This window comes from Neomonachus schauinslandi, chromosome 13, assembly GCF_002201575.2.
Source record: "Neomonachus schauinslandi chromosome 13, ASM220157v2, whole genome shotgun sequence".
Classification (NCBI taxonomy): Eukaryota; Metazoa; Chordata; class Mammalia; order Carnivora; family Phocidae; genus Neomonachus; species Neomonachus schauinslandi.
In genome coordinates this window covers 24,223,962-24,249,616 of record NC_058415.1, presented here as the reverse complement: position 1 = coordinate 24,249,616, position 25,655 = coordinate 24,223,962, and the positions used below count along the sequence as shown (strand labels likewise).

The following is a 25,655-nucleotide window of genomic DNA, read 5'->3' as shown; positions in this document are numbered from 1 at the left end:
TAAAGTGATGATTCTGAACTCTAGATCTGACATTGTACTAATGTCCGTATTGAGTAGGTCCCTGGCAGTCGGTACTACCTCTTGTTCTTTTGTTGAGGTGATTTTTTCCGTCTTGTCATTTTGTGCAGAGGAGAATAGATTAATGAGAGAACAAAATGCTAGCAGAGTAACAACGTCCCCAGAAAATATACTCTAAACAAATCAGAAAAGACCTGAAGCAGTGGAAAAAGAAACGGAAAGAGAAAAAAGAAAAAGAAAAAGAAAAAGATAAAAACAAACAAAAACAAACAAAACAAAACAACAACAACAAAAAAACCAGAATGTGATCAAATATGATCAGGCTGGTATATAGATCAGTGCCACACACTAGATTTGGGGTGTATTTTGGTCTGTTAGAAGAAAGTGCCTCCCAAAATTTTAAAGAAAGAAAAACTTATATATGTACAAAAATAAGGGTTGATATGATGAAGGGATGGAATATGACTGTAAAGATGGAAATTATAAAAAATTTTATAAAAGGAATTGATAAGTTGTTTGAAAAAAGAAAGAAGAGGATTTAAAAAAAGAAAAAGGAAAAAAAAGGGAGAGAATGTGATCAGGCAGGGGAGTAGAAAAAACCATATACTAGAGATTTAGGGTATATTTTAATCTGTTAGAAGAAAGTATCTCAAAATTTTAAAGAGAGAACAACTTATATATATATGCCAAAAATACGGGTAACTACTATGAAGGGATAGAATATGACTCTTCCAGAAAGTGGTCGCTTTTCTGATGAGAGAGTTGTTGCTATTCTTTTCTTCGATCTCCTGTTGAGTTTGTAGGTGTTCAGAATGGTTTGGTCCCTATCCAGCTGAATTCCTGAGAGGAGACGAAATCCAGGTCTTCTACTCCTCCGCCATCTTGCTCTGCGCCCAGATATTTATTATTATTATATCCTCTTTTTGGATTGATCACTTTATCATTATGTAATACTTTCCTTTGTCTCTTGTTACAGTCTTTCTTTTAAAGACTATTTTGTCTAAGTATTGCTACCCAAGCTTTTTTTTTTTTTTAATTGCCTATTTAGTGACCAGTTTTGTACTAGGTTTATGGAGGTGAGGAGAAAGTAATAAAATAGGAAGGTATATGTTTTGGTTCACTTGAATTTACGTTACTCTTGGGGTTAAAGAATCCCAGCATTTGTTTGTTTCCATTTGCATGGAATATCTTTTTGCAGCCCTTCATTTTGGTCTGAATGTGTCTTTAGATCAGATGTGAGTCCCTTGTAGGCAGCATACAGATGGTCTTGTTTTGTTTTCCATTCAGTCACCCTATGTCTTTTGATTGGAGCATTTAGACTATTTACATTTAAAAGTAATTATTGATAGGTATATACTTAACTGCCATTTTTTAAGTTTTTGAATTAATTTATTTAGAGAGAGAGAGAGAGCACATGGGCAGAGGGGAAAGGAGACGCACAAGCAGACTGCATGTAGAGTGTGGAGCCCAACATGGGACTGGATCCCACGACCCTAAGCCAACAGAGCCAAAACCAAGAGTCAGTTGCCCAACCGACTGAGCCACCCAGGCACCCCTATACTTATTGACATTCTAATTGTTTTTGTAGTTCTTTCCTATTCTTTTCTTTTTCACTAGCTCTCTTCCCTTGTGAAATGGTGACTTTCATTAGTGTTATGTTAGTATTTTTTTCTCTTAAATTTTTTGTTTATTTGTTTTTTGTTTTTTTAAAGATTTTTTATTTATTTGAGAGAGAGAGAATGAGAGACAGAGAACAGGAGAGGAAGGAGGGTCAGAAGGAGAAGCAGACTCCCTGCTGAGCAGGGAGCCTGATGTGGGACTCAATCCCGGGACTCCAGGATCATGACCCGAGCTGAAGGCAGTCGCTTAACCAACTGAGCCACCCAGGCGCCCAATTTTTTGTTTATCTGTATATAATTTACCTATTGTAGGGTTTTGGTCACCATGAGGTTCATATATAATGCCCTATGTGTTATGTAACAGTCTATTTTGAGTTGATGGTCACTTAAGTTTGAACACATTATAAGAGCACTAAATTTCTACTCCTTTCATGTTTTATGTATATGATGTCTTTTTTTTTTAAAGATTTTATTTATTTATTTGACAGAGACAAAGCAAGAGAAAGAACACAAGCAGGGGGAGTGGGAGAGGGAGAAGTAGGCTTCCTGCAGAGCAGGGAGCCTGACGTGGGGCTTGATCCCAGGACCCTGGGATCAGGACCTGAGCCGAAGGCAGACACTTAACGACTGAGCCACCCAGGCGCCCCTATGTATATGATGTCTTATTTTACTCTTTTTATTTTGTGGATCCCTTAACTAAGGTTTGTAAATATAGTTGGTTTTACTGCCACTTGTCTTTTAACCATACTAGCTTTACCATATGTTTGCTTTTATCAAGTGAATTTTTTTTGTTCATAATTTTTGTCTTCTAGTTATGGATTTTTCTTTTCCATTTAAAGAAGTCCCTTTAACATTTCTTGTGAGGCTGGTTTAGTGGTGATTAACTTCTTTAACTTTTATTTGTCTGGGAAACTCTTTCTCTCTCCTTTAATTCTGAATGATAACCTTGCTGGGTAGGGTATTCTTGGTTACAGGTTTTTTCCTTTCAGCACTTTGAATATATCTTGCCACTCTTTTCTGGCCTGTAAAGAGGATAGCCTTATGAGGTGTCCCTTGTAAATAACTATTTGCTTTTTTCTTGCTGCTTTTAAGAGTCTCCCTTTATCTTTAATTTTTGACATTTTAATTGTCATGGTGTAGACCTCTTTGGGTTCATCTTATTTGGGGATTTTGTGATTCCTGGACTTGAATGTCTGATTCCTTCCCCAGGTTAGGGGAATTTTCACCTAGTTTTTCTTCAAATAAATTTTCTGCCCCCTTCTCCCTTTCTTTTCCTTCTGGGACCCCTATAATGTGTATGTTAGCATACTTGATATTGTCCCAGAGGTAACCTTAATCTGTCTTTTAAAAAAATTTTTTTATTTTTGAGAGAGAGAGAGCATATGAGCATGCAAGCAGGGGGTGGGGAGAGGCAGAAGGAGAGGGAGAAAGAGAATTTTAAGCAGGCTTCATGCCCACATGCCCACTGTGGAGCCGGATGCAGGGCTTGATCTCATGACCCTGAGATTGTGACCTGAGCTGAAATCAAGAGCCGGACACTTAACCAACTGAGCCCCCCAGGTGCCCTGTCCTCATTTTTAAATTTTTCTTTTCTTTTTGTGGTTCAGCTTGGATGACTTCCATTTCCATATCTTCTAGTTTTGATGATAGTCATATGAGATTGTACTGAGCCTTGATGGTCATATCTAAAAGGGCTGTGTGCACAGTTTCTGAAATTAGTATGACCATAGAACACTCTTTTTTTTTAGTTTTTTTTTTTAAGCTTTTTTTATTAGAGAGAGAGGGAGAGAGAGGGAACGAGCAGGGGAGAGGAACAGAGGGAGAGGGAGAAGCAGACTCCATGCTGAGCAGCAGGGTGCCTAACATGGGGCTTGATCCCAGGACCCTGAGATCATGACCTGAGCTGAAAGGCAGACGCTTAACCACCTGAGTCACCCAGGTGCCCCTAGAACATTCTTTTCAAAGAACAACTGGAAGCACTTTAAGGGACACTAGTGACCCAGAGAGCTGTGCTGAGTAGAAATGCAGTAGCATATTGCAGCTATGCATATGATTGAGACTCTAAGAGAGAAAGTACAGAATGAGAAAACCAGAGGGCTCTTGCTACCACAAAGAGATGAGATTTTGAAGAAGACAGAGGTAGCTCAGAATCACTGGATGAAAACCAAGAGAATGTGGAGTCTCAGAGATCAACTGGTCAGTAGCAGGGCAAAAAAGAACACACGTTATCTTTAGCAATATGGTTGTCATGGTGATTCTGGTAAGAGCCATTTCAGTGGGCTGGGAGCGGGAGCTGACTGCTACAATGTAAGGACAAGGATTGAGTGTATCATCTTCTTGAATTTTAGATATTGAAGTTGCCCAAAATGATAGTACGATTAAGAGGGTCAAAATGTTCGGCTACTCTAAGAGACATGACCAGGAGGGTGATAGATAATGACCAGAAGAAGTGGGATTGAGGTGCATAGATGGAAAAAACATTAGGATTTTCTGTGTGTGTGTGTGTGTGTGTGTGTGTCTAAGTTTCTTGTCATCTATACTTTCCTGAGTCACTGGGATGACTCTTCATGGGTTTTAAATAGAATGAATGGGCAGCCTCCCAAGGATACTCAGAGGCATCAGGTACATTTCTAGTACGAGCTATTTTGCAATGTCTCTGCCTGAAAGTGAAAACTCTCATCTGAAAAAGTAACTGTCATTCTTAGGATCTTTTCTTTAAACCCGTGGGACATGATCTTCACTTAAAGGATTAAACTTTATCCCCAAAAAAGGAAAGATAAAAGAGTCACATAGGAGGTCAGTGGTATGCTGTCTTACTACATTTTGGAAGCCTGCATGCTGCTTAATGTGGATAGAAAACATTTTAGGGATTGGTAGCACATGCAGAATGTAGTAAAATTTAAAGTTTATTTTATCTCTAACCCAAACTGTTAATCCTCACAACAGCAAGTGATTTTTTTTTTTTTTTTGGCTTCTGTCCTGTCCATGATACAATCACAGATCTGAAATATAATTAGGTGACTGTAAAATTTATTAGGCAAACCTTTTCAGAGTGAAAAGGAACTTTAATAATGTTGCTAGGGGGTGCCTGTGTGGCTCAGTCGGTTAAGGGTCTGACTCTTGATCTTGGCTTAGGTCATGATCTCAGGGTCATGAGATCTAGTCCCATGTCAGTCTCTGCACTCAGCGTGGAGTCTGCTTGAGATTCTCTCCCTCTCCTTCTGCCCCTCCCCCTACTCTCTCTCTCTCTCAAATCTTTTAAAAAGTGCTGCTAAGATAACTGCATACAGTAGGAATGTTCTGGGCAAAAGGGGACAAATGATCACCCAACATATGAAGACACTGGTTTTAGCAAATGAAATTGGGCCAATAACAGAGACAGCTCTTCCTCAGTTACAAAGTGAGGGCCTCTCGGGGCCTCTCAGATCCCCTTTTCTCGTAGTTCGGAACAAGCTTTGGGTCAGACAGGCTTGGGTACAAACCCCTGCTCTATTACTTCCTGGCCTCCTGACCTTGTGCAAGATACTTAACCTCTCTGAGTCTGTTGCCTCACCTTTTTTTATGCATATTGCATGATCATATGCTTAGACTGTCCAGCCCTGTCAAAATTTATTAAAAGTCTTAGTGCTTTTGTCTTTCCTCCTCCCTCTCCCACATTTTTCAATAGTTAAAGGAGAAATAGCTTTGCTTATTATATACAGGTAAATGGTGTTTTAGGGAAAGTATATGTATAGATTTCAGTGAGACATTTTATTGACAGACATAGACTAAGAGCCACACAACACTGGAACCAGAAAGGATTTGGTCCATTTTGCAGATAAAGGTCCAAGACCTAGAGAACTGTGGTGACATGTCTAAGGACACACAGAGTTCTGGCTCAGCTGGGAATGGAATCCAGGTCCCCAGAATTCCAGGCCATTGTTCTTCCCATTCTTCCTAGTTCCCAGAAGTGGAGTGATGACCTGTTCCTTCTCCTTGACCACTCTTCCTTCATTCTTCTTGTCCCTGCCCTCAGTTTAAGAGTAAATAAGGCACACGTCCCAGAGCCAGTATGGCTATGTCAATCAACATAAGTAGATTAATTAGAAGTTAGCTCACCTCCAGATGGATAATTGTTCTGGTTTTTAGGGAACAAATCTGCCACCTCCCTAAGGACCTGTCAGTCTCATGTGTGTGTAAGCAGTGGTGGTCAGCCCTCTCAGATCCAGTGTTCCCACTGAATCACAAAGATTTTGTAACGTTCTCTCTACGATCCTGAGATGAAACTCTGAGGAAAGACAGTCTACTTACATGTAACTTTTTAAAAATCAAATTAATGCTTTTGCTGTAATGTTAGGAAACATTAGAAGTAATTTATAATAAAATAGTCTTTCCAAAGGTTTTTCTGAAGTATGACTCAATTGGAGGCAGAATGGAGTGGGAGGCTGGTACCTATGTGAATGCAGGGGTGGGACATGGGCATCAGGGGCACTGCTCATAGATACAAGGATGTGGGCTGCTACGTAGGCATCCTGGATGGCAGTGAGGTGACGTTCTGAACAGATGAACAACTCTTGGCAAAAAACTTCCTTCAGTTTACCCTGTGGTTGTATGCATGAAAAATTTAAAATCTGTTTATCACACCCAGATGCCTTAAGTTTAAATGTAAAACAGAGACAGGTTATAGTTTCAAATCATTCTAAGTAAGTTTTTGCTAGATGGGTAATATTTGATAGGACATCTAAAAGTTATGTGAGTATTCACTTTGTGGGACCATCCTGCACACTGTAGGATGTCTGGCATCCCTGACCCGTACCCACTAAATGACACTGGCCCCTCTAATCATTGGACTTCCAAAAATAGCCGCTATGATTTTCTCAATACCCTTCTCCCTGACACGTGGCTGTACCACTTCCTGTGTATCCCAGCTCTGCATAGTTTCGGGGCATTCTGTAGTTGGGAATCAGCACAGGGTGACCTGCGGGGGGGCTCCCAGGGAACCAGAATGGTGGTTCCCAATGGTGCCATTTCCCAAAGCTTCCCACACCAAGAAAGGCATGTTGCTCACAGGGTGAGTGTCATGAGGTCAACGGCAGGGGGGAGCGAGGAGTGGGGCAGCAGGAGTACCTCCCGCAAAGCGAGTCAGTTTGGTTTCAGCCAATGACAGCAATGGAATTGGCAGATTCTAAATACAAAAGTTGTTGCCAAGTGGGTTTAAAGTTACCCCATGTAATCCAAACTCCAAAGTCTTTGCTAATGAGGTTAGTGCAGATAAATGTTAATGACGGGTGATCCATTACATTATATCACCATATTGTCCCTAAAGTGCTTTCTCACATTTTTCTTTTCTACACACTTTTGAGCCTTTCTGCAAACTCGTGAATTACTTAGGGTTTACTGTAATCTTTATTTAAGGAGATTTAGTCTGGTGACAACTGATAATGCCTTGCTTCATTCACAAACATCACCAGACCCAGGCAAACCAGATAAAGACCATTAGCCAGTCTCTTGAGCTGTTTTGTATGCGCACAAGCTGCTGGTATTCTTGGCTGTAGTACTTGGATCCTGTCATATGTCCACTTAATAGAGGGGCTGATTTCTGAATGTAAATGTGTGCAATACTTACTCCATTTTTACCTGCCACTAATTCTGCTGTGTACTTAAAAGGTCTCTAGGTTTTCCCTTCAGCACTGAGATGCTGTCACTGAAAATCTTCATCTGTCAGAATCCTGCTGAGGAGGTTCTTTTGTGGTGCATGGCTTATCTTTAGGGAGTGCCATCACACTGGGATTGTGTGAATCATGTTAGATGGAATAGGCAGTGTGCAACCTGCCTGACTGTACATGGCAGGCACATTTCCTGTCCGTCATCAGTGGCTAGTCTTTTCCACCAGCATTTTGTGATTCTTGCTATTTCACTTCATAGGGTATTTTTTCAAATTGAATAATGACAATAATGGCATTAAAACATGTTATTGCACTAATATATAATTATAATAGTTAACATTTATGGAGTGTTTCCTATGTGTTAGAAACTTTACAGCTATTATTTAATTTTAATTAGGGCTGTATCATTATATAAATTTGAAAGGTATTTCCTTTTCCTATATTACTGCCATTTCACCTTGAAAAATTTTGTCAGCCATTGAGCTTTGTGAATATATTCAGGCATCTTCTCATATATAGATGAAGTAAAAATAAATTTAATGAAGCAGTGTAAGTAAATCTTACTAATTTAGTATTTCTGGATTCTTTAGATATTCTTGTTAGAATTCACCAGAAAAGTTGCGTGGGAAACTTTAAGCATCTATCATATAAAGAAAACTGAGAAAATATGGATAACCAACTATAATGAAATTCTCCTTGTACTCTACAACAGTGGACTTGTTAGAAAGCTGATCTGTGTATTGATAAAATGATGTTGCTTCATAGATCAACTTAGCCTAATGTTTTTTGGTAAGATCTAATTTCTATAGCTTTTTTGCCATAGATAACACTTACGCATCCATAATTTCATTTAACCCTCGTGCTAGCCTTATGAGGCATGTGTTATCTTGTGTTCTAGAGAAGCAACCTGAGTTCCAAGAATATTAGCTTAAAAAAAAATTATTTTATAAAAAAAAGAGTGAGCATGGGGGGGAGGGGCAGAAGGAGAGGGAGAGTCTCCAAGCAGACTCTGTACCAAGCAGGGAGCCTGATGTGGGTATGGCCCGATCTCATGACCCCGAGACCATGACCCAAGCCAAAACCAAGAGCTGGACACTTAACTGTGTCTCCCAGGCTCCCCAAGAATATTAGCTTTTAAGTGAAGTTACTTAATAACTGAAGCCTTTAAGTGATAGCACTGGTGTTTAAACCCAGGGTTTTCTAACCTTTGTCTGGTCTCCTTACCACTCTACCTCAGCCACCTTAAAGTTTGAGCATAGAAATGAGGGGAAGGTAATATGAAACTCCAGACATCTCACAGTAGTGGCCAGAAAAACTATGAAGGGGAAGAAAGCACTTATTTCCTTGCTTACTTCCTCCTTTCCAGGAAAAAAAAAAGTGAGTGACTTGGAAACATCAGCAATGTAGCTGATTTTATCCTAATAGCATTTATAGACTGGCAGCCTGTATGCCTAAAAAGGCCCACAGGCGCATTTTGTGTGAGCTGTATGGGTGTTTCTTAAAATTTGAGTTTTAAAACTTTTAGATGGAGCTCAATATGGTCAATTTTCCGCAGTCCCTACCGCTGCCTGTTGTCCCATGCTCCTTCACATTAAGTACCTGCCTGGCCTGTGGAGGCACCGACCTTTGTGACCCCGTATTAGTTACTGTAATTACGTCTTCCCAGAAGCTACTGGCTTCACCTTTTGCTTATGCACTATTTTTCCTCCTTATACTTCTCAGAAGAAAAATAATTCTGGGAAGGGAAATAGGGAGTGATGCAAACAGGGGTTGAAATTTTACATAATGTGACCAGGAGGGGCCTCACTGAGGAAGTGAGATCTGTTTCAAGACCTGCAAAGAGTGAGAGTGTGTGAACCCATCTGGAGGAAGAGTGCCCCAAGCAGAGGGAACAGCGAGTGCAAAGGCCCTTCAGTGGGAGCACAACGGGCATATTTGAGGGACCGCGGGGCATCTGCATGGCTGAAATGGAGAGACCAAGGGAGAGAGCCATAGGAGGACAAGGTCAGAGAGGTGAGGAGGGAAGGAGGCAGTACACTGAGGAGGGCCGTAGACACCCTTGCAGGGACTTGGCTTATACTCTGAGTAAGGTGAAAGCCACTGGAGAGTGTTGAACAGAGTGGCACCATCTGCCCCATGTTTTCAGAGCATCACTTCAGCTGCTGTGTTGATAGTGGCCCTCACATGGGCACGGGCTGAAGCAGAGAGACCAAGTAAGGTGCTGTTGCGGTAATGTAGGTGACAAAGGATGGCAGCTTGGACCAGTGGAAGTAGAAAGAATTAGTCTGCTTCTGGATAGGCTTTTTGAAGGTAGAGACATAGAAGTTGCTGACAGGTACAGTGTGGGTGTGAGTAGAGAAAAGTCAAGGCTTTTGGTCTGAGGAACTGGAAGAATGGAGTTGCCATCAACAAAATACTGCAATCTGGAAATGGGAGATTTCTCTTACCCTCTTGTTTTAGGAGAAGGATGTGGAAAGCAGAAGACAGAGGGAGAATAGGTTGTGTCTTAGGAAAAGAAGACTTCGGGAAGAAAAACCATACACAGGAAATGCTGTTCGAACAATAATTATGGGAGGTCTTTGTGACCACAGGAGCAAAGAAAATAGCCGAAGTGGATGGGGATGGTCTTTCTAGACCAGTGATACCACTCATATACATTATTTTCACTACTTTCCTAATGAGGAGAGTACATTGACCCTCCTGGGGATATGGAATACCAGATATGTAAATGTAAGGATTTAGCTTTTTTTTTTTAAAGATTTTATTTATTTATTTGAGAGAGAGACCAAACAAAAAGAGAGCATGAGAGGTGGGGAGGGGCAGAGGGAGAGGGAGAAGCTCAATGCCAGGACCCCAAGATGATGACCTGAGCTGAAGGCAGATGCTTAACCAGCTGAGTCACGCAGGCACCCCAGCATTTAGCTCTCCACAGAGTCATAACTCTTGTCATCTTTCCCTACACTGTGAATACTTTCTCCCTTCAGGCTTCATGGAGTATTATATGGTAGTAGAAAAATTATGGCTTGCATGTATTTTTTAAATTTTTATTGAAGCAAAATTCATATAACATAAAACCAACCATTTTAAAGTGAACAACACAGTAATATTTAGTACATTCACAATGTTTTGCAACTAACACCTCTTTCTAGTTCTAAAACATTTTCATCACCCAGAAGGATGATGAAGCCTATTAAGCAGTCACTCCCCATTCTTCTTTTCCATCAGCCCCTGGCAACCACCGGTGTGCTTTCTGTCTTTATGGACTAACCTGTTCTGGATATTTCAGATAAATGGAATCATACATTATGTGATCTTTTGTGTCTTCTTTCACTTAGCATACATTTTTTGAGATTCATCCACGTAGCATGTGTCCGTACTTCATTGTCTTTTAAGATGGCTGAATGATATTCCATTGTATGGATATACCATATTTTACCTATGCAACCACTGATGGACATTTAGGTTGCTTTCACCTTTTGACTACTGGAAGAATGCTGCTATGAACATCTGTGTACACATACTGGCCTGAGTACTTGTTTTCAACTCTTTGGAGTACATTGCCGGTAATTCTGTTTCCACAGCGGCTGAACCATTTGTAAACCCCCATTGACACAGAGTTCTAATTTTTTCACATCCTCACCAACACTTGTTATTTTCAGGTTTAAAAAATAAATTATTGCCATCTTAATGTGTGTAAAGTACTATCTTTTTGTGTTTTTTTTTTTTAAATTTTATTTATTTATTTATTTGAGAGAGAGAGAACACCTGAGAGGGGATAGGGTCAGAGGACGAGGCAGACTCCCTGCCGAGCAGGAAGCCCGATGCGGAACTCGATCCAGGGACTCCAGGATCATGACCTGAGCCGAAGGCAGTCGCTTAACCAACTGAGCCACCCAGGCACCCTTTTTGTGGTTTTGATTTGCATTCCCCTAATGACTAATAATGTTGAGCATCTTTTCATGTGCTTGTTGGACCTCATATACGGCTTACATGTTTTATGGTGGTGTTCATGTATGTTGCTCAGTGCTATCATACTAGAACTATCAGGAAATATGTTGAATTTTGAAAGATAAAACCAGTAATTCACTCCTGCACATCTTTTTTTCTCTAGTTTTATTGAGATATAATCGAAACACATCACTATAGAAGTTTAAAGTGTACAACATAATGGCTTGATATACTGTAAAATGATTAACACAATAAGTTTAGTTAGCATCTATTGTCTCTTATAGAGGCAATTTTTAAAAAACAAATTTTCCTTGTGATGAAAACGCTCAGGATCTTTTAATAGCTTTTCTTGTATATCATATAATAGTGTTAAACTATAATCATCATATTTAACATTATATTTCTAGTACTTATTTATTCTATAACTGGAAGTTTATACTTTTTAATCCCCTTCCTCCAGTTCCCCCCACCCATTGCCTCTGGTAACCATGAATCTGATTTCTTTCCTTTTTTAATTCAATTGCTGAGAATATAAGTGACCATTGTTTCATGTGCCTTTTGGCCGTTTGTGTATCTTCTTGGAAGAATGTTTATTCAGGGTTTTAGTCCATTTATAACTGGATTATTTGTTTCTGTTTTTCTGCTATTTAGTTGTAGGAGTTCTGTATATATTAATATATTAACCCCTTATCAGATAAACGGTTTGCAAATATTTCTTTCCCATTCTGTAGGTTGTCTTCTCAGTTTGTTGATTGTTTCTTTTGCTGGGAAGGACTTTATAGTTTGACATAGTCCTACTTGTTTATCTTTTATTTTGTTGCTTATAACTTAGGTGTCATATCTAGAAAATCATTGCCAAGACCTATGTCAAGGAGCTTGTTTCCACATTTTTTTAAATCTAGGAGTTTTGTGGTTTCATGTCTTATGTTTGTCTTTAATCCATTTTGAATTAATTTTTGTGAGTAGTGTAAGAACCTGGTCTTGCTTCTTTCTTTTACATGTGAATATTCAAATTTCCCAGTACCATTTTATTGACGTGACTGTCTTTTTCTCCACTGAGTATTCTTGGCTCCATTGTCAAATATTACTTGACCAGATATGCTTGGGTTTATTTCTTGGGTCTCAATTGTGTTCCATGATATTTTTGTCTGTTTTTATGCCAGTACTGTACTGTTTTGATTACTGTCGGTTACTGAAATCAGGAAGTGTGATGCCTCCTGCTTTGTCGTCTTTCTCAAGATTGTTTTGGCCCTTTGAGGTCTTTTGTGGTTCCATATAAATTTTAGGATTGTTTTCTCTACTTCTATAAAAGATGCCATTGGAACCTTGGTAGGTATTGCACTGAATCTATAGATAGCTTTTGTTAGTACTGACATTTTAACAACAATATTAAGTCTTCTGATCCATGAACATGGGATATCTTTCCATTTATTTATGTCCTCTCAATTTCTTTCAACAGTGTCTTATAGTTTTCTTATAGTTTTCAGAGTAGAGATCTTTCACCTCTGGTTAAGTTTATTCCTAAGTATTTTATTGTTTTTGATGCTATTGTAAATGGGATTATTTTATTTCTTTGTCAGATAACTCAGTGTATAGAAATACTACTTATTTTTGTGTATTAATTTTATATCCTGCAACTTTACCAAATTCATTTATTGAATCTAACAGCTTTCTAGTTGAATCTTTAGGATTTTCTGTTTATAAAATCATGTCATCTATAAATAGAGACAGGTTTATTTCTTCCTGTCCAATTCTGATGCCTTTTGTTTTTCTTGACTGACTGCTCTGGCAAGGACTTCCAGTACTATGTTGAGTAGGAGTGGTGAGAGTGGGCAACTTTGTCTTGTTCCTGATATTAGAGGAAAAGCATTCAACCTTTAATCATTGAGTATGATGTTAGCTGTGGGCTTATCATACATGATCTTTATTATGTTGAGGTATATTCCTTCAGTACCTAATTTGTTAAGAGTTTTTATCATAAGTGGATGTTTAACTTTGTCAAATGCTTTTCTGCAGCTATTGAAATGATCATAGGATTTCTTTTTTCATTCTATTAATGTAATGTATCATGGATTGATTTGCATCCCAGGTTGAACTATCCTTATATCCCAGGTATAACTCCCAGTTGATCATGGTGAAGGACCCTTTCAATGTGTGCTGCTGAATTTGATTTGCTATTATTTTACTAAGAATTTTTGTATCTATATTCATCAGGGACATTAGTCTGTAATTTGCTGGTAGTGTCCTTTTCTGCTTTGTTATCAGGGGAATGCCAGCTTTATAAAAGGAAACATTACAACTCATACCACAGAAATACAAAGGATCATACAAGACTGTTCTGTCTCATGTATGAATAGTTACCCTGCTTTCTTTTTGTTACCATTTGCTTGAAATATCTTTTTGCATCCTTTCACCCTCAGGCTATGTGTGTCTTTAATGCTAAAGTTAGCCTCCTATAGGCAGCATATTGTTGGATTTTTTTAAATCCACTCAGCCATTCTTTGTCTTTTGATTGGAGAATTTAATCTGTTTGTGTTTAAAGTAATTATTGCTAAGTAAGGGCTTACTATTGCCATGTTGTTCATTGTTCCTTCTTTCTTATCCTTTTTTTTTAATGTTTTGGTGTCTTGTGGTATCAGTAGGCTTTGACTTCTTTATCATGTTCTTTTGTGTGACTACTACAGGCTTTTCCCTTGTGGTTACCATGAAGCTTTCATAAAATACTTTTTTTTTTTTTAAGATTTATTTATTTTAGAGAGAGTGTGTGTGTGTGGGGGGGGAAGGAGCAAAGAGAGAATCCTGAAGCAGACTCCCCACTGATCACGGAGTCCAATGCAGGGCTGGATCCCAGGACCCTGAGATCATAACCTGAGCTGAAAACAAGAGTTGGCCGCTTAACCAACTGAGCCACCCAGGTGCCCCACTTACATAAACTATCTTAAAACTACAACACCCTATTTGAAAATAATAGCAACTTAACCTTTAATAGAATTCCTAAGCTTTACACTTTGACTTCTGCTCTCCCTTACATTTTAGATTATTGTTATAATTTACATATTTTTATATTGTGTAACAACAGATCATTTTAGTTATGATTATTTTTACTGTTTTTTAACTTTTAAACTAAAGTTGTAAGTGAATTACATACCACCTTTACCATACTACACAATCTAACTTTGACTATATTTTACCATTACAGATGAGTTTTACACTGCCTTCTTAATTTTTATGTTAATTAGTACCCTTTTATTTCCACAGAAGAGCTTCCATTAGCATTTCTTGTAAGGCAGATCTAGTGGTGATGAGTTTCCTCAGCTTTTGTTTATTCTGGAAAGTTTTTATCCCTTCTTCATTTCTGAAGGGCAGCTTCACTGGGTATAGCATTTTTATTTAACAGGTTTGTTTGTTTTCAGTAGCTTGAATATGTCATCCTATTCTCTTCTGGCCTGAAAGGTAGCTGTTGAAAATCCACCAAAAGTCTCATTTGGCTTCCCTTGTATGTAACTTCTCTCTGGTCTCTTGCTGCTGTTACAATTCTTTGTTTTTCACATCTGACAATTTAATTATGTGACTGGGTGTTGCCCTATTCAGGTTCAGCCTATTTGGCAGTCCTCAGGGTTTCTTGGGTCTGGATGTCTATTTCTCTCTCCAGGTTGGGGAAGTTTTCCACCATTGTTGCTTTTTAAAAAATTGGAGTGTAGTTGACACACAATGTGACATTAGTCACAGGTGTACAGTTGACATCTCTTTACATTATGCTACCATGACCACAAGTATAGTTGTTATTTATCACTATACAACACTATTACAACACTATTGACTATATTCCCTATGCTGTATGTACCTTTTATCTCTGTGACTTACTCCTTCCATAACTAGAAGCTTGTATCTCTCACTCCCCTTCACCCATTTTGCACACCCCACCCTGGCAGCGATCAGCTTGTTCTCTGTATTTATGGGTCTGTTTCTGCTTTTGTTTAGTTTTTTATATTCCACATATAAGTGAAATCATCTTATATCTGTCTTTCTCTGACTTATTTCACTTAGCATAACACCCTCTAAGTCCATCTATGTTGTTGCAAGACCTCATTCTTTTTTATGGCTAATTAATTTTCCATGGTGTATATAAACACCATATCTTCATTATCCACTCATCTATCAGTGGACACTTGGGTTGCTTCCATATCTTGGCTATTGTAAATAATGCTGCAATACACATAGGGGATGCATGTATCTTTGCAAATGAGTGTTTACATTTTCTTTGGGTAAATACTCAGTAGTGCAATTACTGGATCAAACGGTATTTCTCTATTTCATTTTCTGAGGAACCTCCATACTCTCTTCCACAGTGGCTGCACCAATTTACATTCCCACAAACCATGCACGAGTTTTCCTTTTCTTCACAGCCTCACCATCACTTGTAATTTCTTGTCTTTTCGAGTCTAGCCATTTGACAGGTGTGAGGTTATCACTCTGACAGGTGATAAGCTCAGAGGTGAGGTTTTGATATCCATTTCCCTGATGATTAATGTTGAACATATTTTCATGTTTCTGTTCACTCTGTCATCTTTGAAAAAATGTCTAGTCAGGTCCTCTGTCTAGTTTTTGTCAAATTGTTTTTTAGGTGCTGTGTTATATAAGTTCTTTATATATTTTGTACATTAAACTCTTACCAGATGTATCATTTGCAGATATCTTCTCCCATTCCAGTAGGTTGCCTTTTTCTTCTGTTGATGTTTTCCTTTTCCATTTTCATTTTGATATAGACCTAATGGTTTATTTTTGCTTTTGTTTCCCTTGCCTCAGAAGACATACCTAGTAAAATGTTGCTAAGACGTAGGAGTTTTATGCTTTCAGGTCTCACATTTAGTTTGTTAACCAATTTTGAGTTTATTTCTATGTATGGTGTAAGAAAGTGGTCCAGTTTTTCTTTTGCATGTCCAGTTTTCCCAGCACTGGGAAGAGACTGTTTTTCCCCGTTGTGTATCTTGCCTCCTTTGTCATTGATTAATTGACCATATAAGTGTGGGTTTATTTCTGGGCTCTCTATTCAATTCCATTGATCTATGTGTCTGTTTTTGTGCCAGATTACTACAGCTTTATAGTATATCTTGAAATCTGGAATTGTGATACCTCCAGCTTTGTTCTTTTTTCTTAAGATTGCTTTTGCTATTTGGGGTCTTTTGTGGTTCCATACAAATTTTAGGATTATTTGTTCTAGTTCTGTGAAAAAGACTGTTGGTATTTTGATAGAGATTGCATTGAATCTATAGATTGCTTTGGGTAGTATGGATATTTTAACGATATTCTTCCAATCCATGAGCATGTAATATCTTTCCATTTGTTAGTGTTGTGTTCAATTTCTTGTGTCAGTGTTTTATAGTTTTCAGAGTACAAGTCTTTCACCTACTTGGTTAAGTTTACTCATAGGTATTTTATTCATTCTGGTGCAACTGTAAATGGTATTTAGCACACTTAGTAAATGGAATTGTGTTCTTTCTGCTATTTCATTATTAGTGAATAGCAACAACCAATATCTATGTATTAATTTATATCCTACAACTTTACTGAATTCATATATTACTTCTGGTTTTGGTGGAGCCTTTAGGGTTTTCTGTGGATAGTGTCATGTCATCTGTACATAGTGAAAGTTTTACTTCTTCCTTGCATTTTATTTCTTTTTCTTGTCTGATTGCTAGGACTGACTGCTAGGGCTTCCAGCACTATATTGAAGAAGAGTGGTGAGAGTGAACATCTTTCTCTTGTTCCTGATCTTAGAGTACTCTCAGTTTTTCACCATTGAGTATAATGTTAGCTGTGGGTTTACATATATGGCTTTTACTATGTTGAGGTATGGTCCCTCAAACCCTACTTTATTGAGAATTTTTATCATGAATGCTGTTGTACTTTGTCAAATGCTTTTTCTGCATCTATTGAGATATGATTTTTATCCTTCATTTTCTTAATGTGGTATTTCACATTGATTTGTGAATACTGAATAAATCCTCAGAATAAATCCCACTTGATTTTGGTGAATGATGTTTTTAATGTATTGTTGAATGTGATTTGCTAATATTTTGTTGAGGATTTTTGGATCTGTATTCTTTAGGGAAATTGGCCTGTAGTTCTGTTGTTGTTTGTTTTGTTTTGTTTTGTTTTTTTGTAGTATCTGTCTGGTTTTGGTGTCAGGATAATGCTGGCCTTGCAGAATGTATGTGGAAGCTTTCCTTCCTCTCGCATTTTTTTGAATAATTTGAGGAGAATGTGTATAAACTCTTCTTTAAATGTTTGGTAGAATTCACCTGTGAATCCATCTGGTCCTGGGCTTTTGTTTGTCAGGAGTTTTTTGATCATGAATTCCATTTCATTGCTTGTAATTGGTCTGTTCATATTTTCTATTTCTGATTCATATTTTGAAGATTGTATGTTTCTAGGAAATTATCCAATTCTCCTATATTGTCTAATTTGTGGGCATACAATTTTTGTGGTTGTCTCTTATAATCCTTTGTATTCCTGTGGTGTTGGTTATTACTTCTCATCTTTCATTTAGGATTTTATTTGGTTCCTCTCTTTTTTCTTAGTGAGTCTGGATAAAGGTTTATCAATTTTATCTTTTTGAAGAGCCAGCTCTTGGTTTCATTGATTTTTTTTTTCTGTTGTGTTTTGTTGTTTTTTGTCTCTATATTTCACTTAGTTGTGCTCTTATCTTTATTATTTCATTCCTTCAATTAACTTTGGAATTTGTTCTTTTTTTAGTTCTTTTAGGGATGAGGTTAGATTGAGATTTTTCTTGTTTCTTAAGGTAGGCCTGAATTGTTATAAATTTCCCCCTTAACAACTGATTTTGCTGTGTCCCAAAGAGTTTGAACTTTTGTGTTCTCATTTCAGTTTCCTCTGTGATTTCTTCGTTGACCCATTGATCAATCTCCACATTTTTTTTTCCAGTTTTTTTTTTCTTGTGATTAATTTTTAGTTTCATACCTCTGTGGTTAGAAAAGATGCATGATGATTTCAATCTTCTTAAATTTATTGAGACTTGTTTGGTGGCTTAATGTGATCTATTTCATCTAATGTTCCATGAGTACTTGAAAGAAATGTATATTCTGTTCTGTATATATCTGTTAAGATCAGATGGACTTATGTGTTGTTCAAAGATATGATTTCCTTATTGATATTCTGCCTGGATAACCTATCCATTGATGTAAATGTGGTGTCAAAGTTCTGTACCATTATTTTATTATTGTCAGTTTCTCCCTTTGTGTCTGTTCATTTTTTACTTTATATATTAGGTGTTCCAATACTGGTTGCACATATATTTACAATTGTTATATCCTCTTGTTGGATTGATCCCTTTACCATTTGTAATGTCCTTCTTTGTCTCATTACAGACTTTAATGTCTCTTTTGTCTGATACAAGTATTGCTACCCTGGCCTTTTTTTAACTTCCATTTGCATGGAATTTTTTCCCCATCATTTCACTGCTGCAGTCTGTATGTATCTTTAGGTCCTGAAATGTGTCTCTTGTAGGCAGCATATAAATGGATTGGGTTTTTGTTGTTGTTTTTATTATCCGTCCTACTGCCCTATATCTTTTGATTGGAGCATTTCGACCATTACGTTTTGTTAGTTGATTTCTGGTTGTTTTTGTAGTTCTCCCTTTTTTCTCTTGTTCTCTCCCCTTGTGACTGATGACTTTCTTTAGTTTTATGGTTTCAATACCTTTCTCTTTATTTTTTGTGTATCTATATCAGGTTTTTTATTTGTGGTTACCATTAGGCTCATTTATGACATCCTATATATATAGCAGTCTATATTAAGTTGATGGTCTCTTAAGTTTGAACACAGTCTAAAAGAACTTCATTTTTACTCCCCCCTCCACTTTTTTATGTATGTGTTGTCATATTTCACATCCTTTTATTTTGTGAGTTCCCTTAACTTTTAAGATATAATTGATTTTACTTCTGTCTTTTAACTTTTTTTTTTTTTTAGCTTGTATTTGTTCTACTTCCTTTATTGGATTTTTGCTTTTAGTTAGAATATTGTTTTCTTTCATTATTTTCTACTTTTAACCATGGCCTTTTCTTTTCTACTTAAAGTCCTTTAACATTTCTTATAAGGCCAGTTTAGTGGTGATGAACTCCTTTAACTTTTGTCTTTCTGAGAACCTCTTTATTTTTCCTTCAATTTTTCTGTTTTGCTTTTAATTTGAGAGAAAGAGAGAGAGAGAAAGGGTGGGACAGAGGGAGAGGGAGAGCATGGAGCCTGATGCAGGGCTCAATCCTGCAACCCTGAAATCATGACCTGAGCTGAAACTAAGAGTCAGGCACTTAACTGACTGCACCACCCAGGCACCCCATATTTTTCCTTAAATTCTGAATGATAACCTTGCCAAGTAGAGTATTCTTGGTTGTAGGTTTTTTTCCTTTCAGCACTTTGCAGGCCAGGAGGGAGTGGCATGATATAGTTACAGTTTCTGCTGAAACATCAGCTGATGGCCTTATGGGGTTTCCCTTGTACTAGTTGCAACTCATTGCTTCTTTCTTGTGGGTTTTAAAATTCTATCTTTATCTTTAATCTTTGACATTTTAATTATTTTGTGTAGACCTCCTTGGGGTTCATGTTGTTTGGAACTCTCTCTGCTTCCTGAACTTGGATGTCTGTTTCCCTCCACAGGTTAGGGAAGTTTTCAGCTCTTATTTTTTCCAGTAAGTTTTCTGCCCCCTCTCTCTTTTCCAGCTGGAACCCTTATAATGTGATTGTATGTTTGCTTGATGTTGACCAAGAGATCCCTTTACCTGTCCTCACTTTTAAAAATTCTTTCTAATCCTGCCTTCCAGATCACGGATATGTGCATTCTTCTGCATCTATTAGTTTGTTGTTGATTTTCTCTAGTGTATTTTTCATTTCAGTTATTGTATTATTCAACTCTGATTGGTCATTTTTTATATTTTTCATTTCTTTGGTTTAGTTCTCAGTTCACCAGCTTTTTTCTCCAGGCCAGTGAGCATCTTTATGATCATTACTTTAAACTCATCAGGTAGATTGCTTATCTCCATTTCATTTAATTCTTTTTCTGTGGTTTTGTCTTGTTATTCTTTCTGTGTTTGTTTCTATGAATTAGGTGGAACAACTACTTCTTCCAAACACAAAGGAATGGTCTTGTGTATGGTCATCCCCTGTTAAACTGTGTGTTCCTGGCACTTTGGCTGGCTCAAGCTGTGACTGGTGTGGGCTGGGGTTCCAGGGCTCACTCTGCTGAGGGCACCCTGACAAAACTGCTGAAGCTGAAGTGGGTATAAGCCAGGGGGTCCTGGGGTACTCACACGGGGTGCACCCTGGTAGGTGGCTGGAACTGAGGCAGGTACTTAGCTGGGTGTTCCCAGGGTGCTTTCTGCAGGGAGTGCCCTGGCTAGGGTCGCTGGGCCTGAAGCAGGTATGAGGGTGCCCTAGCAAGTCATCTGGAGCTGAAGTGTTCCAGGGTACTTTGCTTCTGTGATACCTTGGTAAGATAGCTGGAGCTGTAGTGAGCACTGATTAGGCACATCTCATTGTGTGCTGTGCTGGGGCCACTCTGGTTGGACAATTGAAGGTGGTGTAGGCTAGGGTCCCATGATTCACTGAGGCAATAAGCTAGGGCTCCCAGCCCCTGCTCCTATCCATGCTATCAAGATGGAGGGAGACTGTAAAGTATGGTGGGTCACCAGCCTCTCTGACCTGGAGAGAGTTCCAGCAGCTCTCCTGACATTTGGCAACGTTCTAGGGCTGGATCCTTTATATCCTTGCTGCTCTTTTAAACCACAGCTCTTTTTGTGTGCCCCAGGGCATGCAGGACTGGTCTGGGCTAGGTGCCCAGAGCTCGCTGGGGTGGCAGGCTGGTTATTCTATCCAGACCCTGTTCCCACCTGTGCTATCAAGGTGGAGGGGGAATGTAAACCATGGTGCTTGCCAGTCCCTCTGACCCAAAGAGAGTTCCAGCAGTTCTGCTGCCATCTGGCAGAGTTCTAGGGCTTAATCTTTCATATTCTAGTTGCTCTTTTAACCACAGCTTGTTTTCTGTGCTCCAGAGCAATGAATCCACGCACAGTTCTTCAGTACTATCCCTCCCCTGTGCAGTTTGCAGCATCAGGGGTAGGGGTTTTCTTCATTACAGTGTCTCCACCTCTCTTGCCCTTCTCTGTGTTCTATCATGTTGTACAGAAGCTGCTACTTCAGCCCTCAGGTCTTCAGGAGGAACTGCACTATAACTAGCTGTAGATTTGGTGTGTATGTGGAGGAAGTATGTTCAGGTCTTCCTATATTGCTATCTTAGATCAGAAGCCCAGCCATTGTTGTTTTAAATGTACTTTCTACCCTTTTCTCTTTTCCTTCTTGAATTTCCATAATGCTGATATTGTTTCTTTCATTGTGTCCCATAAGTTCTATGGGCTGTGACCTCACTTTTTCATTTTTTTCTTTTTGTTTTTCTGACTGGATAATTTGTCCAGTCATGCAGGTTGCTGATTTTTTTCTTATGCATAGTCAAGTGTGCTTTTGAATCATTCTATTGAATTCTTCAGTTCAGTTATTGTATTTTCCAGCTCTAGGATTTTATTTTTTGATAGTTTCTATTTCTTTGTTGAACTTCTCATTTTATTCATTTTTCATTTTCCTAATTTTGTTTAGCCACCTATGCGTTCTTGTAGTTCACTAAACTTAAGAGGATTATTTTGAATTCTTTGACAATTCATAGATCTCCGTTTCTCTAGGGTTAGTAATTAGTGCCTTAATTAGTATGCTTTGGTATGGTCATATTTACCTGACTTATTGTGATGATTGATCACCAGTGAACTACTTTGGTATCTGCAAGTGGTAAGTGATCTCCTGTCCCAGACTTTGCAGGTTCATTTTGGCAGAGAGAGTTCTTCAACAGCTCTGTTTGGGTTTCTGAACGTGTCTACTGGTAACATCCTCGGGCAGGTAGACCTACTGTTAGGGGCTATTTTGGGGGCATGGCAAGTGTTTAAGCTCTGAGGTCAAGGGTGTGTGGGTGTGCCACTGACTGAGAACAGCTGGGTAGGACTGCTGGCTTGGTTTCCTGCCCAAGTGAGGCTGTAGGATGGGCACCACAGTTGCCTGGATTCTCTGGGTAATCTTACTAGATGGTCACGACTGGGTGTTATACTCAGCAGTTAAAGTGGGGTTATGAATTAGCTTCCCTGCCCTGCCAGGGCAGCAAGACAGGGCCCAGGGCCTGCATAGTTTGTTGTCTGGGGACCTGAATCAAATAAGAGTGTACATGGGATATCCTGGGCAGGTGAGGCTACCAGTTTTGCTCTGCAGGCAAGGAAAGCCCCAGGGTGTGTGCTCTCTGGGAGCAGGGCTGCTGGATGGGCCATGCAATTTCTGATGCGTTCTAGTGAAGTTTCTTGGTCAGTGGGGCTGAAGCCTCTTCAGCAATGAGTGGGGCTATGGATTAGTTTCCCTGCCTGGACACAGCAGGAGAAGCAGCTCAGAGGCCAGTAAGGCTCTTTGTTGTCCTTATCTTAGCTGACTCATGCTGCAGTTTTTCTGGCCGAACAGGACCCCTTGCTTTGCTCTGAAGGCAGTCAGCTCTACGCACCTACCCCTCAGCCTGAGAGTTGCCAAGTCATGTAGCTTACAGGTGTTCTCCCCAGCCCTTCCTGTCATGTGGGCCTGGGACTACTGTCCACAGCCTCGAGCTGTGACTCAACCTCAACTCTTTTGCCTGGGAGGCCCCCTTCAAGCAACTTTTAATTTTCACCAACAGGCTTTCTGGTTGAGAGGGGCCAGGAGCCAGGCTCTACAGAGTGTGGGACTAGGACTCAGTTTTTCTGCCCAGGGAGGGGACAGACCAGGCTCCAGGGCTGATAAAACTCATCTGAGGACCCAAATCAAGCAGACCTGAACCCTGCTGCATTCCCAGGGGTCAGACGGTACCCCTGACTTGGTTCTGCAAATGAACAGAACCACTCTTCTACTTGGGACCCCTGACTTGGTTCTGCAAATGAACAGAACCACTCTTCTACTTGGGCACAGCAGGTGTGCACTAGGTCTGCCCAGATCCAAGTGCTGCTTGTGGGAAGCCCCCTCCCTGCTCCTCTGTCCCAATCAGAGTCCCAGTTTTTGAGCCCCACAGATTCCCCTATACTCATGAGGAGGCAAATCCAGCTCCCTTGAAGCAACCCCCAATCCTGGATATCACCCCTGGGCTCTCATAAGACTTCCAAGTATGGTGCTGGTCACTGGCCAGGGACGGGGCATTATGTAGCCATGACTCTACCCTTCTGGTGTGGTCTCTCTTGCTCTCTCTGGTGCAGTGGGCTCCTTTAGCCTCACTCCCACGTTCTAGGAGTCTCTCCTTGGTGTCATGTCCAGGGATAGTTGTTTGCTCCCCCTCACAAGAACAACAGCTAAGTCCCGTATGACCTATGGTGGCATCTTGGTGATATCACTTCTTGCACGTCTTAGAAATCCTGAAATGTAGTAGTTAAAAGCTGGTTTCTAGTTACTTAATGCACCTGGCTACCACTTTATCACATTGTAGATCCACCCTGAGGCACATGGCTTTGATAAAGCCAGACCTTTATTTCCCACTAGGATCCCAAGGCTCCAAATGAGGAGAGCTGGCCTTAGGCAACTCCGTTTGCCATCTGTTGACACGAAGAGCTGAGAAACCACTCTTCCCTGATAAACTTTAAGAAATAACATGCATGCCCTTTGACAAAGCAATTTTCAGACAGCTCTCTGTGGCAAATGAACTCAAACAAGAGGGTAAAAAAGCTTTTATATATAAAGATATCTCCTAGTATCTTTTTTTTTAAGATTTTTTTTTTTATTTATTTATTTGAGAGAGAGAGAATGAGAGACAGAGAGCCTGAGAGGGAAGAGGGTCAGAGGGAGAAGCAGACCCCCTGCCGAGCAGGGAGCCCGATGCGGGACTCGATCCAGGGACTCCAGGATCATGACCTGAGCCGAAGGCAGTCGCTCAACCAACTGAGCCACCCAGGCGCCCCTATCTCCTAGTATCTTTATTATTTTTTTTCTATAACTGCAATCTAAATGTTTGCCAATAGGCAACTAATTGATTGTATGAGTGGAGAATGTCTAAGTTAAAATGTTAAATGAAGGGAGCAAGATGCAAGTTTGTACATACATGATTGCAGTTATATATAATTGCAGTCCTAGAAACCACTAACTTGTGCCTGGAATGAAGACTAAAATACATAAAAAGTAGACTATCATTGAACAGTAGATTCTATAATTTGTCATCCAATGAAGACACCACTCAAAATTACAATAGTGGTTTATTCTCTTATGCTTGCAGACCATAATTGTACATATAAATACTGTATTGTCAACCATTTGAGATGTGTTGCTTATTTTGGGTTTAGCATGTTGACCTTAGAGTCTTGTACTAAAATGACCTTGTTAAAAGGATTCCGCAAAATAATCTCATGGATTCCTTGAGTTCCTTTTTTTTGGTTAGTTTTCCATCTATAGATCTTCGTGGGGGAGGGATAAAACAACCTGAAATATAAAGTTAAGGAAAAAAAATGTCTCTTTACAGGTGTTCCATTACCCAAAGAAGACATTTCTGCCCCTGTGATCTCTAGCTCACCAGTGAAGGAAGCCCGGGAGTACAAAAACCCCCAAAGTGAAGAGGAAGAGAAAATCAAAGAAGAGCCCCTGACCATCTCCGAACTGGCCTACAACCCAAGTGCCAGCCTGCTCCCCACCCCTGTGGATGATGATGAGATTGACATGCTCTTTGACTGTCCATCGAGGCTGGAGTTGGAAAGAGAAGACACAGATTCATTTGAGGAACTAGAAGCAGACGAACATGCCTTTTTGATGGCTGAAGAAGAAGAGCTGAAGGAGGCTCGCCAAGCTTTGTCGTGGAGCTATGACATTCTGAGCGGCCATATTCGGGTGAACCCACTGGTCAAGAGTTTTTCCAGGCTCCTGGTGGTGGGCCTGGGGCTGCTGCTCTTTGTATTCCCCCTGCTCCTCCTCCTTTTGGAGTCAGGTATTGATCTCTCCTTCTTATGTGAAATCCGCCAGACGCCAGAGTTTGAGCAGTTTCACTATGAATACTACTGCCCTCTAAAGGAGTGGGTGGCTGGCAAAGTAAACCTCATTCTCTACATGCTGGGTTGCTCATAAAGTCCGTATCTCATATGACTAAGGGCTATATTCAATACTAGTGATTTGTTTTTGTTTTTTTTAGCAAATGCCTGGTTCTGAATGGTCACAGGGCCATGACCAGGTGTTCCTTACTCATAACTGATTAAGTTAGCTTTCCATAATTCACTGCAGTTAAATAAGTTCAAGTCAAATACAGTTATTTTAGTTACAGGTCAGGAAGATGGCCTTTAAATAACCAAAAATATGTTTATTTTTTATTATACTACAGACATACTCTATC

At 39.4% G+C, this 25,655-nt stretch overlaps 1 protein-coding gene across 1 annotated transcript in view; it reads left to right on the top strand.

Moving 5' to 3' along the window:
• Nucleotides 1-25,455, top strand: part of FRMD3 (FERM domain containing 3) — a 311,407-nt gene extending 285,952 nt beyond the window's left edge. Inside the window, exon 14 of the mRNA XM_021677924.1 lies at nucleotides 24,798-25,455. Coding sequence (XP_021533599.1) covers nucleotides 24,798-25,393 — 596 coding nt within the window. The 3' untranslated portion in view covers nucleotides 25,394-25,455. The remainder of the gene's footprint in view (nucleotides 1-24,797) is intronic.
• Nucleotides 25,456-25,655: the final 200 nt, after the last annotated feature.